General features: G+C 33.7%; 1 protein-coding gene across 2 annotated transcripts in view; it reads left to right on the forward strand.

The window, feature by feature from the left end:
* The window catches only part of LRRC7 (leucine rich repeat containing 7), a 595608-nt gene that overhangs the window by 563351 nt on the left and 16300 nt on the right, over positions 1–15957 (forward strand). For both annotated transcript variants that reach the window (XM_066376553.1, XM_066376550.1), the window contains one exon: positions 13803–13877. In XM_066376553.1, coding sequence (XP_066232650.1) covers positions 13803–13877 — 75 coding nt within the window. The remainder of the gene's footprint in view (positions 1–13802; positions 13878–15957) is intronic.

Below are 15957 nucleotides of genomic sequence, written 5' to 3' on the forward strand. Positions count from 1 at the left end.
AGCCCTTTAGTACAGCCCAAAAGTTGACACTTCAGGGAGAACTCAGCATTAAGCCAATATGGGCATTGTTCTCTGCCAGACTTTGAGAGCTAAGGACAGCATCTGATCTTGCAAACTTAATTAAAGACCCCAAAGTAGTCCTAAGCAATTATTGTCTCCTCAGGTTAAATGAATGAAGCACAATTAGTCCTGTGATTCATATCATTGGCAGAACAGTGGTTGAGCAACCCAATTCACTCATCATGGAGTTCATTATTTTGGGTTCATTGCCAGGTGAAAACTGCTCTAACATACTTGGAAAGAGTAAACTATAGAAAACTGGATGAAACTGGCCCTACCTAATGCTTGTCTCTGCCCTCCCACTGAAGTGGATGGAAGCCATGATCAGGCTTATTATCATATAGAAACATTGCTGTCAAGATGGCAAGGTGCTAAAGAGAAGTGAAAGGTTTTAAGCCAACAAACATGATGCTAACAATAATTAATAAAAATAATAGCCTTTGTCTGACCTGTGGATGTGCAGTAGATAAATGTTGACCTGGAATGCTGAGGTCACTGGTTCAAAACCCTGGGCTTCCCTGGTCAAGGCACATATGGGAGCTGATGCTTCCTGCTCCACCCGCTTCTTTCCCTCTCTCCTCCCCTCTCTCTAAAATGTATAAATTCTTTAAAAATTTTTAAAATAAAATAAAATGGTTGATTTAAAAACATTAAAATAATAGCCTTTTATTAAGTATCTACAATGTGCCGCTTACTATATTAGGTTCTTCATATACATGAAGTTATCTGATCCTCATAACAATTTGTGTTTGGTTGAGTATTGTTATCCCCCATTTTTCTGAGGCCCAGAGGGATTAATTAGCTTGCTCATGGTCATTTAGCTGATTCATGACAGACAAGATTTGAACCCAAATAATCTGATCACAAATCCTTTTCTCTAAAGAAGCACTATGATGCATGCCTTTATCTACAAATGTCACTTAGCCAAAGAGCCACATGACAAATTTATACTCTGTAGAGTTGAGGATAACATGATATTCTAATATTGAAAATATTACAGAACCCTCTAATCAGTCATAGTGTAGATATTTGTTTCAAAAGTCCTTGGAAATCAGCATGTACTCTTTATTGAACCTAGATAATTAGAAGCATACTGTACACAGTGGGTTGCTAAGCAATTATAAAACTTTTGGACTAAGGATCATTACAATGGTGATTACAATTTATTCATAAAGTAATAGTTCATGATTGCAAAATTCCAGTAATTTACCAATACTGTTTTCATGTTGTATTGGTAAATTGGATGTTGTTAGAAAGAAGAGCCTGGATTAATGGATGAGTGATACTGTAGTGACTTCATAAAGCAGCCCAAGTCTCTGAAAATTAATAAATTTTTAGTTCTTCATTCAGAGACTGATATCCTTCCTTGTCTCATTTGAAGAGGAAGAACTAAGCTCCTAGAGTTTAAATATATTAAAGAAAACTCAGGACCTGAACTGCAGTAGCACAGTGGATAAAGTGTCGACCTGGAAACGCTGAGGTTGCCAATTCAAAACCCTGGGCTTGCCTGGTCAAGGCACATGTGGGAGTTAATGCTTCCTGCTCCTCCCACTTCTCTCTGTCTTTCTCTCTCTCTCCTCTCTAAAAATGAATAAAGTCTTTTTAAAAAGATATTTCTAAAAAAAAAAGAAAGAAAAAGAAAACTCAGAGCCCCCTTTTCTATATGCTCTAAATGTAAAGCGCTGAGCAGTCCCATGAACAATTATCTAGTCTTGGGATCAAAATGAAAGCTATCTAATGGATATCCTGAAAACACTTTTAGCAAGAAATATGCATACTTGGGCTTTAGGATCAAGAATCACTTAATCACAAGTTTTATCATAAACACTTATACTCAGCAGATGCCAGAAAGCCAAACTGTATTTCACTGACTTGGGCAATCTGCCTGTAGACACAGAAATAACAGAAGAAAAAAATTCATGTTTTTTTTTAAAAAAAAAAAAGTCTAGTTTTCCTATGGTGCAGGTAAAATTCCAAGCCAAGGAAGAATATTGGAGGCATGGTAGACATAAAATATAACTGCCAAAATTTTCTAAATAAATATTCTGAAATTTCATAGTAAGTTATTATATCTTATTCTACCTAATTTCTAAAAGATTGACCCCAGATGCCAAAATGACCTGCAAAGGACTTAAGCCCCTGTTCTTCACACCCCACCTTCCATCCCTAAAACCAAGAATGGGACTTTTTTTCTATATAAATATGCATTTTGTATCAAATAAAAGCATTTTTACAATTAATATTAAGAAGAGAAGAAGGGTTAGATGTGCAGAATCAAAGCATTATTTGATACTCTTACATGGGGATAACAATGCCCAGAGGCATGCTTGGGTGTGGCAAATTAGAAAATACACAAGAATAATTTTCCAGGTTTGCTCAGTTTCATGACATTAGATGAATCATTAAAAAAAAGATTTTAAAAGATATACCCTTGACTTATGAAGAAGGTACGTACCATATGTGTATTTCCTGTCATGCATTTTCTATGTATATAAAAATCAAGACTAGCAAACACATTTTTCTAGAATTCCACACAGCCTATGGTTTATATCTACTACAGAAATATTAAGCTACATAAAACACATTTCTTTCATTTCATACCACTATTAGACAAATATGATTTATTTTAAATATTTCTAAATTCATTTTATAACAATTTATGCATCTGTCCCACTTAATTCTACTTCAAGTAATTGTGTAATGCTAAGTAATTTGGAGAATCTCTGCATTATGTGAAAGTGAAATTCAAGATCAAGGGATACACATAATACTGTTTATACCCTACATTTTGGACTAAATTTAGGAAGAGATTAAAACAGATTTTTTTTTAATATATAAAACTGAATTTTTAGGCTCTGAACAGTTGACTCAGTGGTAGAGCATCAGCCTAGCGTGTGGAAGTCCCAAGTTCAATTCCCTACCAGGGCACACAGGAGAAGCACCCATCTGCTTCTCCACCCTTCCCCCTTTCCTGTCTCTCTGTTTCTCTTTTTCCCTCCTGCAGCCAAGGCTCCATTAGAGCAAAAAGTTGGCCCAGGTGCTGAGGATGGCTCCATGGCCTCTGCCTCAGGCGCTAGAATGGCTCCGGTTGCAACCAAGCAACACCCCAGATGGACAGAGCATTGCCCCCTACTGGACATGCTGGTGGATCTGGTTGGGCACACACAGGAGTCTGTCTTTCTGCCTCCCCACTTTTCACTTCAAAACACTACAAAAAAAAATGAACTTTTAAAAATAAATACCAAGCATAAATTATTTTATAACACCATTGATTATTACAGCTGCATCTTAATTACTTTCAGTGTGAGGTATAGAATGTTACTTGGTTGTTTGAAGACAGTAAAAGTGAGATAATTAGAAATTTATTTTAAGTTTTTTTGCCTATTCTGATTTGGTCTTGTATGTTGAGGAAAAAGCATCCTGAGTCTATTCAGAAACATAGATAGAAATATTGTCTTCACAGTCTCCTATTAATAGGATTCCTATAGGCATGACCACTTATACAAAGCTTTTTAAAAAGTCATGGCAGTGTGCTTTAGCCAACTGGGTAATGTTGGTGTCTAGATAATATAATACAAAGAAGACTTGGATTTCAGCTTATGAAAGAATATAATACAATATAGCCACACAGGCTTGGTTCTTTTATCACTGGGGCATTCATATAGAAAAAATATATAAGGAGATTAAAAAGTATCATTAAAAACACAATACAATGCACAGTGTTATAGAATTGTGCACCTGAAACCAGCATAATTTTGTTAACCAGTGTCAGCCCAATAAATTCAATAAAAAGGAAAAAGTTTCCATTTTAAATAACATTGACTGGGACATTTTAATTCAGTGATATATTTAGAAAATCACTAGAATCAAGATTGCTATCACCTTTTGAGAATTTTTAATAATTAGTGTAAGATTTTTTAATAAAATTAGAGCATAAGTGCACAACTAGCTATAGTAGTTGCTAGCATTAGTTATGTTCTGTTTGCTGAGTCATGTTAGCCATTTAGCACGGAACAAAATAAGCCAAACAAGCAGACAGAAATGGTGTGGGAGGGGATAGAGAGACTATTTTAAAGCTTGTTGCTAATCATTGGAAAAATGTCATACATTTCTCAATCAAAATATGAAAGCACTTCAAGTTAGTTCATATATAATACCTTATGTAATAAATAACAAGAAATAATAGGCCCACCAATGAGAGAAAGTTAATTGCTGAGAGTCAAACAAACCTTTTGGAAGTATGTAAAATCTTTCATATTCCATTTACAAAGTTGCTAGCACATGTTTTAAGTAGTATACCAAGTAGTATACCATAGCATTCCTAGTTTCTTGCTTGAAAGGTTATAACCAACTAGAATTATTGGGAAAACCCAAATTAACAGAAATAAAACAAAACAAAACAAAATAAATAAAAAGGAATAGCTGCTAGGTCTCTGCCTGTGACAGTAATGTTCAACATTTTTTTATTTACCCATATGACATTTAAGATGGATTTCAGTAATAATATGTATTAACAATATTATCCGCTTTTTCCCTAGCTGCCCCCAAAGTGGTCTGTGTTAGAGGAGGGAGAAGTGCATTTTATCTCCTGCCTCTGACTGCCAAATAAATACCAGTAGGCAAAACATAGAATCTACATATTCCTGCCAAACAAGAAGATACTGCAGAGCCATAGTTTTTATACTTTGTAGTTGTCTGAAGTCAGCTGCCCAGATGCAGAGCCTGAGATAGGAATTTTGTGCAAGTGGTTAACTGAAAGGACTCTCAGGCAAAATCTCTTAAGGACTGGGGACGTGAGAAGCTAAGCAAAGATGTGGGTTTAATGGAAGCTTGATCATACAGGGTGCTCTGGAGCATGACAGTACTAGAGTTTCCTCACCTTGGGGAGGGAAACAGCCATTTGTACCCTGGTATCTGTCAGTCAGTGGCTGCAAGCCTCTCCCAGGTGGGAGGGTGTAACCTTCCAAGCATCTTCCAATAAGAAGACTCCAAGCTAAGGGTGATTTTCAAGAGAAATATCAGATGTGAATTGTAGGCAGCACTGCAGGATGAGAGCTAGTCTGACACAGGGAGCCTGGGCAGGTCACTGAAAGTGTCCATAACAGCATTAAAACAATAATAGTTTTTTTTCATCTTTCAAACTAAAAGTCTCTTAGTACCAGAGATTCTGATTTGCTTCCATTAGTGAGAAGTACTACTTAGAGCCTGAGTGCTTCCAACTATGGCTTCACACAGAGAGGGATTGCCATAGCAACTGATACTTCAGTATAGACTAAGTCAGAAGTCTTCTGTAGTGAGACTTATTTAAATCTGCTTTTAAATCCTTGTAATTTTTCTAATTAAATGTTTTCTTAAAAAAAAAAAAAAAAGACTGCTCTATTCTATAGCATCCTAGTCTCTGTAAGAGATAGTAATCACAAACTGAACCAAATTCTTATTCTTTTGTAATTAAAGAAAGTGGTTTAGAAAACTAGACATTAGAGAAGCAGGAGAGTTTAACATCCTTAGATTTAAAAAAAAAAAGTCAGGTAAAAACAGACATGAGGAATCTAAGACGAGTGAAAAAGAAACACAAGTAACTTCAAAACACCGTTCTTGTGTCAATTTTTCTCTTTTGGGTGTGTGACATAATCATGAAAACTCTTAAATTCTATAAATGCAAACATGCACCCTCCCTAATATCATTTGAATAAGTTGAGAGAGAGACACAGATGAGAATAAATTTCCAGGACGGACTTTGACAGCAAGTTTTCCTGAAGGTCCTAGAACTATGCTGGAAAGTTAAAACTAGATTAAAATTTAGAGTGAGTTATTGTAAAAAAAAAGGGGGGGGCACAAATATACACACACAAACAAACATATATATGTATATAAAGATAAGGTTCATGTCTAGTAGTATATAGGCTAGTAACTACACTTTATTTTTATATATATATAAAAATAAATCCAAAATTAGATTAAGCAGTAAGAATATAATAACAGTTTAGAATTACTGTATAAGGTACATGTGAACCATGAAATAAAACCATGTTAAATCTAAAATAATCATAATTTGACTGAATTTAGCTTACAACAATACAATTTTTCACTTTAAAACCTTACTTTAGCACAAGTAACGAAAAAAAAAGGTTTGAATGAACTTTTCAACTCATTATTTTAAAATGATGCAGATAGTGTAAACAAATTATACAACTGAAAGGGCTTTGAGGAAGCCTGAAGGATAATAATCAAAAAGCTGATTACCGATACTATTTCAGGAACAGCTAGGAAGAAGAAGCTACAGTCACCTACAGGGCCCATTCCTGTTTTTAATAGTTTCTACTATTTTATGCTGAGTTTGAAGCTGAGAAGAAAGCTAGTAGGGGCTCTGACAAAAATCAGCAAATTGTATAAAACTCAGCAATCCGAATATTCACCACCAGTTGAAGTCTCATATTAAATTCAGGCTCTAAAGAATATTTCTTTTATTTTTTTCCAAAGAGACAAGAAGAAATCTGGAAATACATTGTGAAGGAGTATAATTATTTAGTGTTTTTACCCAAATTTATTTATTGATTTTTTTAAAGAAAATATAGCCCAGACCAATTAGCTCAATCAATAGTCCTGAAACACCAAGGTTGTGGGGTCGATCCCCAGTCAAGGCACATCGGGAAGCAACCAATGAATGCAAAACTAGATAGAACAATGAAGAAATTCTTTCTCTCTCTCTCTGTCTCTCAGTCTCTCTCTCTCTCTATTCCTTCCTCTCTAAAGTCTATCAATAAATGTTTTAAAATTTTTTTAAGAAAATATAAAAATTAAGTGAAAAAGACTTTTTTACACCGAAGAATTTCACCAAGAAATAAACAGGAAGCAAAGTTACTTTTAGTCACAATAGATAGACATCATAGAGATGCTTACTTATTAGATCATCACTGGAATACTGGAGCTACTGATAAAAGAAAAATTATAAAGTAACCAAAGCCAAACACAATTTTAACTTTTACATTCAAATTTCCCTTAGTATAATAGTCCACGTCATACAATCAGCCTCAAGCTATAAAATATTCTAGTTAACAGGTCATTTTAACAAGAATCTCAGATAAAAGGGAATAAACTGCTTATTTTTTTCATGCTTCTAGCAAATCAAAGAATAGTATCTTTAAAAAGCTACTTTTTTCCCCTTACTAAGTAAACCTTTACAATAAATGTAAAGGTATGATGCAAGTCTAAAGAGTGAATGAACAATGTGTATGCTTTCTGTTAGGTCATCTATATTATATGACCACTAAGATATTTGTAATCACATAATAATTTTTATGGGTTTTATTAGTCTTCTTGTTGCTCCAATGCATTATTAATAAATATTTTACAACTTCAAGCAAGTAATTTCTATTTTACTATTTTTATTTAATAAATTGTGAGAGTTTGAAATTCCTCTAAAGAATAGTTCATGATTTGGGACATTAATTCAAGTGGTACAATAGGATTATATTTACTCAGGAATATTTACCAACATCTGTGCATAAGATTTTTGTGAAAATGTGTAGAGGACTTTGGTCAGCCTGAGAAATTTTATTGTATCTCTGCCTTTTGAGGCTTAAATTTACTAAATTTTTAAAGTAATTCTCCTTTGTGTTCATCTGCTAAGGAGTTTACATTTCACTGTTCTGTCAGCTGAAGTTCAGTCATCCATTGAAGCCCCATATTCAGCTGCCAATTTTTCTTTCTCCTTCTCTCCCTTTTCCTTCCCTCCCTCTCTTCCTCCTCCCCCTCTCTTTTAGTTTCTAATGGCCTAAACCTCTTCTCTTGCTGCATGTAAATTTCTCAGTTTTAATGGTGGCAAATTGTTCAAAGCTTAAGATTTGACACTCAGCAATTAATATTAAATTACTTTTCATCACACTTTTGATCCATTGAAAAGAAATTAATTGATAATACCTTTATCCTTGATGTGTCAGGTCTTCTAATAATCACAGAACTAGGTAAATACAGTCTATTGTGTACATGAAATGCTACTGGTATAATCCACAACATAGTTTCATTTTAACCTTGCTTAGTTCATGAAAAAAATATATATTATTTGCCACATTTTTGGCAAAAAAAATTTTTCCCTAAGAAACTATTGAATCTGTGGCTGTGTTTTTTGTTTTGTGAGTTGGTTTTTCCTCCAGAAATAGTCTTTGAACTTTTATAATTATATGGAATCATGAAATACAATATTCTACAATATTTAACCAATGTGTTTTGAATTATAATAGTATGCAATTTTTATTTGAGATGTGACCTTCCTAGAAACCAATTTCTTAACATCAGCTAAAGCCAAGATTTTTCAGAATTTTTTTTAAAAAAGCATATTTGATAAATTGAAGTTGCTGTTCCCTTAAGACAAGTTCTATTTTGGTGTCTACATTTAAAATAGCTGACACTGTCACAGTCATTCACCTTCCTCATTAAAAAGCCATATAAAGTTTTTTTCTTTTCTAAAGTTAGAATGTTAAATGTTGGCCTTGTAGACTAACTTTCTGAGCACTTAAAAGTTTATATCCAGTGGTGTATAGGCTGGCTAGGAAACCAGCAAGAGAAAGTCAGATCTTAATACCATGAAACACCTCCCACAGTCAGATCTTTTCCAAAATTACTTGCGTAAAGTAAAACTTTTTAAAACTTCATTACTGATCCCTGTGGAAAAACCATTTATGACTTGCACAAAGACTAGTTTGAAAGTGGGAAAGAAATATGAAATGGCAATAGGTCATAGGTCATGCCTATTTGTAGCATTCAGCCAGCCCTCTCTAGATTAACTAGGGTCCCAACCTATGGAGTTCCCTCTGTGATGGGTGAGTCCCCAGGGTCTGTGTTTATCTCAAGGCCACCCAGGCACTGGTGTCTGAGGAGAGCAAACTTCCCTGCCTTGGAAAGGTCTGCAGCACTTACCTTGTTGCTCTGTTGTGAGACGCCCAGTAGAGGCGGTGCTAAGGGAAAACCATGTGCTGAGAGCCACTAAGGACTCTGAGAGCTGGTCCTAAGGTACAAAACATTAGAAAAACACACTCAGGAATGCGCTAGACCATTAACTAGATTCCAGAAGCCATTGCTATAAAAAGCTGATGCTCCTGACTTTGAGTTACCGAAGGAAGTAGTCCCTGAAAATCACCAGGAACCAGTAGAAAGACCTCTGTTTGGGACCCAGGCCCACTGCTGAGAGTGAACAAACGTTGGAGTGACTACCAATGAACACCACCTCTAAAAAACCATAGATGAGATAGGAGAGACTTTACAGCCCCCTTCATCTCCCTCCCCTACATAAGAGATGCAAATTCTCATCTACTGTAAATTCAAGGGAACAATAACAAATGTTGGCCTTTCAATGTACTCTACCTTGAGAACAAAGAAGAATTTCTTGACGATAAGTCTGATATGTTTGAAGACTCAAGAACTCTCAATGTGGGCTTTGCTGGATAAAAAGACCGTGGATTATAGCTCAAAGTCTAGAGTTTCAATAATTAAAATAACATTTATTGACCCAAACTTAAATGCTATCCCCTGTACTAAATTTTTATATATATTCACTCAATCTAAGTACACAAAAAAAGTATTAACTTGCCTAAAGTTGCCTATTTATAAGTGATGAACACAGACAGTCTAACTGCAGAGTTATGCTCTGATCTACTTATATTATGTGGTGGGTGGGAAAACACCCCCCCCCCCAAGATAGCTACATCTGAATTCCTGGAATCAGTGAATATATTACATTACGTGGCAAAAGGGACTTTGTAGAAGAGATTAAAGATTTTGAGATGAGGAAATTACCCTGGATTATCCAAACAGACTTTTTCCTGGCTGTGGTCAGGTGGGTATCTGACTAGAGAAATGTTACAGAAATGCACAATTCCTGGTTTTGAAGATGGAAAATGGGGACCATGAGCCAAGAAATGTGGACATTTGCTCAAAGCTGGAAAAGACAAGGAAACAGATTCCTTTCCAGATATTTCAGAAAATATTGTAGTCCTGCCAATACATTTGTTTTAGCCCCTGAGACCTGTGTTGAATTTCTAACCTACAGAACTGTAAGATAATAAATTTGTGATGTTTTAAGCCACAAAATCTGTGGTAATTTGTTACGGCAGCAGTAAAAACAAATACACACAACCTCATTAAAAAAAAAGAGTTGCTAAAGTATTTTCCTCCCATGGATGAGATGGTTTCACTATAATTTTGGGTACAGAGATTGCTTTACTAGTTTTGAATAGTAATTCATGGTAGTTTGTACCCCATTTAGCATTCTAGCAAATGTTACAAGAAAACTGAACATATCTATTTCAGTTCTTCCCTGTAGAGTTACACAATTACCAGATGCAATGATTTGGGTTTTTGATACATGAGATCCCTTACTCCTGTTTGGAAGTTTAAGACTTGTTTTTTTCCCAAACAATAGAAAGTTATTGTTCTAATTTTAAGAATATGAATAGTCTGATTACTCTTTACCAAATTCTGTGCAAGATATTCTTTGAAGACTCAGAATAAAATGAATTTATTGAAAGGGTGACACATTGCTACAATGAGCTTTTTCAAAATAGTTTCAAAGTTTTGATATTTCTCAATAGTCATCATAACAGAGACCACAAAATGGGTTAGGAATTATTTGGTCTCTTTCACAGCACATTGTTTATATACAAAATACAATGAAAAATCAGAGCACTGGCCTTTGCAGGCAGTCTTTTGGGAAGCATTTTATCTCCACAAATCATGGATGCCACAGACCATTATCAAACATAGTACTCACTGCTATTTGTTTCAACTAACACGGCAGTATGCTGGCTGATAGGATATATAAATATATATATTCACACACACACTAATGATCAATAGCAGTTTCTGAGTTGCTGAAGTTTATTGATTGAAAAGAAATATTAAAGCTTTAGAAAACAGCAGTAAATGCTTTGGAAGACTCAAGAACCATAAGAGTGAGCTTCAAAGCAAGTCTTCAGAACAGCAGTTGAATCCTGTAGAGCTTAATGATGGATGAAATTAAACCTGCCACAGATGCTACACTTGTATTTTTTCAGCAGTCAGGTTGTGGAATGTTGCTAGTTCCTCCCAGAATTGCAGATGTGATGTTCATAATTCAGCTCCTCTGGTCTGGATTCATACAAACATTATTAAAATTATTCCTGTAAAATAAGCTGAAGAAAGGCAATCAAAATTAACTAGGTAGCACAAAATTAACTAGGTAGAATTTGACTACTAAAGTAACAGTCAAAACAGATTACCCTCCAACACCCAAAGATTTAGTGACTTATTTTTGGCAAGAGTATCATGCTTCCTATTGTACAGAGATCCCAGTAGTAAATAGGAGCTACCAGGGGTATTTATTGCACATAGTTTCCTGGACTGATGGAGTATGAGAGTTTCACAGCTAGTGTAAAAAGGACTGTAGGAATTCTATTTTCACAACCATTGCCATTCACTGGTCTGTTGGATTAATAACTGTGCCTTATTTGACAGTCTTTTTCAAACAACCAGTTTTCTTTGTCCTTCTGAATTGATCGTTCATATAATAATACAAGAATAAACTCTGTATTTTGCTTACTCATAACTGTAAACTTAGGTTTGCCACACCCTGTAGTATCACACCACATATATTTTATTATGTTTCACTAATCACTAGTGTACTTTGTATTTGACATCTAGGACTTCATTTTTAATGACTACTTATTATTTTATTGTATGGATTTACCATTATTTATTTAATCTATCCCGTCATTAGACATTTAGGTGTGGTTTGTAATTTTATTATTAGAAATAATATTATGATGAATATACTGTAAGTATATGTTGAATATTTTTCCAGTTATTTCTATAAGATAAATTCTAGAATTGAATTAACAGATTAAAAGTTATGTAGTTTTCTAGGGATTTTGATGCCAATCTGTAGTTTCATTTTTAAATGTGAAAGAAAAGAGATTAAAATCAGAAAGATAAAAATCATTCAAAAGACTTAAATGAATAAATTTCATGAAGATTGAAAATGTTATATGATAACACATACAGAAGAATTTTACTTAGGATCTGTTTGTTAAACCATTTACACACACATACACACAAAGTAATGGGTTTAAATGAAAGTCATTAAGTTTACAGATCACAAATGAGATAATTTTTTAAATAATGGGGAAGGATATTAAAATCTTGTCTTCTATCTGATTAATAGTTCTTAAGAATTTAAAAGACAATAACAGTTATATTGAGATCTAATTCATATACCAAAAAATTTTATCTTTTTACAGTGTACAATTAATGATTTTTTACCATATTCACAGACTTGTGCAACCATTACCACTATCTGATTTCAGAATATTTTATTCTCTCAATAAAAACTAGACATTGTCACTCCCAAGTTCCCTGCTCCCCAGCCTCTGGCAAACACAAATCTGCTTTGCTTTTCTATGCATCTGCCTATTCTTGACATTTCATATAAATGGAATTATATAATATATGGCCTTTTGTGCTTTCACTTAGCATAATGTTTCCAAGGTTCATCCATATTGTCAGAACAGCATTCTGTTTTACTGCCAAATAATATTCCACCGAATAGATGTACACATTTTGTTTATCCATTCATCAGTTCATTCTTCAGATCTTATCATGATCATGCTTCAAATACTTCAATAGCTCCCTGAACTGATAAGCATATCTATTAAAGGCCCACTGTTATCTGGCCCAGCATGCTTTATAGTTTGATCTTCTCCTATGCTCCCAAATCCATGCATTGGCACCTTTCCACACCACATCAATCATAATAGACCTACGTGCAGTTTCCTGAAAGTAACAGGCCCTTTCACTATTGTCTGTGGTATCCTTGCTATCTGGAATACCCTTCCTCTCTTACCTTTGTGGATGCCTTTATTTGTCCTTTATGATTCAGCTGCAAGGTATCTCCCCCTTTCAGAAGGTCCAACACATTAAAGATAAACTAGAGGAAACTTATTTGATAATTGATTGTAATTCTCTCATAATACTTGTCATTCAATTTTGTTATTGGTGGTTTTGACTTTTTCTCCACTGTATTGTGAACTCATTGAAGCCAGAAACTATATTCTGTATAATTCTATAACACTATAAATCAAGGCCTAGCATGTAGTAGACATTCAATGAATGTTTGTTTTATATATATGATCAAAAAAATTGATTTGACTCTTTTATAAAATAATCAATCTAGGGGTTTTGTAAATATATAGACATATACTTTATATTTAAAATGCATGTTGAAGTTTTCTTATGTTTAATTTGTTCAGATGAATTTTATATTAAAATTCTCAATAACATACAAAGTAAAACTCATTAAAATAAACCAGTACTTATATGTAATTCTATTAAGGTTTTCAAAGTGCACATTGAATTTACAATATATCATATAGGATACATTTTCAAGGCAGAATAACAAGTAAATTTCAGAAGCTGTACAAAATGTGGTTAGTATTTCAAATGGTTTTAAAAAATTAAGAATGTGCAATGAAATTAATTTATAAGTCATAAGTATATTTTAAAAACAAAATAAACTTTTTTATGCAAGTGAAGATTTTTTTTCTTAAAGTTGACTTGGAGAGCAGTGCCTTGATTAAAATACTATATAGTCTTTGAAGTTTACATGTATAAACTGTTTTAATCTTTTTTCTCTGTATTCTGTAAAATGAAAAGTTTTTTAAATAGGCCTAGTTCTTGGGAATAGAATCCTAACCTCTGTTACTTCTGACCTATAGGGTATCTTTGTTACTAGGGTTCAGCCTGATGGACCAGCATCCAACCTGCTGCAGCCTGGTGATAAGATCCTTCAGGTAAGACACACACAAAGCAATGTACTCAAATTTATGTAAACCATGTTATTAAGTTAAATGAATGGAATTAAATGATTCAAGTTATTGAATTAAATAAGTCCTTCTAGATTTCCTTTTTACCTTTATTGTTTTGGGGTTGAGAGACAGGTCAGAAACCAATTCAGTCTGATAGAATCCTGTATCCCCATTACCCAACATACGGATGTAGCTGTTCTGCACATTTTTGTTTAAATGAATTATTTTATTTGGTAATGTAAGAAAAATTAAGACATATAAGAATCTGTGCATCATTATCCCATATATGTAAGAAAAATGAAGTACCCAAATAAGATATGTATGTGACTTTAGATGAGGGAGAAAGGACTAGTCCATATTTAATTTTTCAAGAGGAAAATTACTTTTTGAATGTTGCAGAACACATAGTTTTATCTCTCTACTCTCTCTACTCAGATATATTAACAGAAATTAAACTGTATATAAGGTGGCTTTTTAAAATATATTATCTGATGGTAAAAGATGGTCTAACTTAAAGCTCTGCATATCAGAAAAGGGTCACTCCAGTAAACAGTTAAGTAAATACTTGGCATAACTTCATCCATTTTGCTCTCTTTGTCCTTCTTCTCTTTTGAACTGCCGATTTGGGTACAAGGTGCTTAATTGTTTCCTACATCCTAGGGAAAGGTTCTTAAGTAACATCTATTTAAGATTCAATATTTTAACTTATGACCTGAGAATTTCCCGCTATATATATATATATATATATATATATATGGCTATGTGAAACTATCTGACATTGCAGATGTTTGACCATTTGAAATAATTAAAAAATGTTTTAACATAATTTACTGAAGACTTAGGGACACTGTGAAGACAGCCCTGTGGGAAAGGGACCTTTATTCATACTGGCTCTGCAAACACAGTTACAAAAATGTAAAAGCCCCATTTAGTTCAGCTCATAGAGATCTTCTACCTCCTATTTACTGAACTCTCTCAGAAAGTCCTAGAAAAGTAGAAGCCCCATAAAATCCAATGTGTATGTGTGTGTTTATTTGTGTATGTGGCTGGATGGATGGATAGATAGATAGATAGATAGATAGATAGATAGATAGATGATAGAGAGATAGATAGATAATAGATAAAACTTCCTGAACATTTTATTCTAAAAAATATTTTTAACTATCAAGATTATGAAAACTCAAGTTTTCAAAGGTAATAATTTTCTGACAGCACTCAGGGCTGCTTCCGTCTTTGGCAGTCTCGCAGTAGAAACACACCCAACAGGCCCAAGCCCATTTCATGCAGGCAGAGAGGAAACCAGAAATTGGTCTTTTGCGTTAAAGCATTGAAACCAAAAAATACACATAAAATATTCTAAAAACTTTCTTTACTGCTTTATTATGAAAGTTCTATATATTTGGATCTCCTCACTAGACCTTTGATCTTAAGCATTTTATATCATATCTGTGAGACTCAAATTTCTATATGCAAAATTGACTGTGACTGACTTATATCTGAGTTCCTCCCAGCTCAAAAATTTAACTGTTTAATAATTTTATCAATTTCCATGAAAAAAATGGTCAAGAATAAACTAACAACATAACTGCATAATACTTGGTAAATGCTGCTATTTAGCAAAGGAAATTACTAGTTTCCTTTTCTACTGAATATCAGAGAAATTATTTTGAATCTCAGAGAGTGAAAAAAAATGGAGCTGATTAATCTCAGATCTCTGACCTATTTGAATGCCAGGCTGGGTACAGTAGCTTTCAATAACATGACACAAGTTTGGGAAGTTGCCCCTATTGATGATATAAGTAGCAAAAGAGAAAATTTTTCCCCAAGATTCAGAAAAGAAATATATACAAATGAATATTAAAAATGTTATATTTATTTATAAAGAGATATAGATAGATGGGTGGATAGATAGATGATGATAGATAGATAGATAGATAGATAGATAGATAGATAGATAGATGATAGATAGATAGATAGATATAGATAGGTAGGCAGATAGATGATAGATAGATAGATAGATAGATAGATAGATAGATGATAGATAGATAGATAGATAGATAGATAG

Source organism: Saccopteryx leptura, chromosome 3 (assembly GCF_036850995.1).
Source record: "Saccopteryx leptura isolate mSacLep1 chromosome 3, mSacLep1_pri_phased_curated, whole genome shotgun sequence".
NCBI lineage: Eukaryota > Metazoa > Chordata > Mammalia > Chiroptera > Emballonuridae > Saccopteryx > Saccopteryx leptura.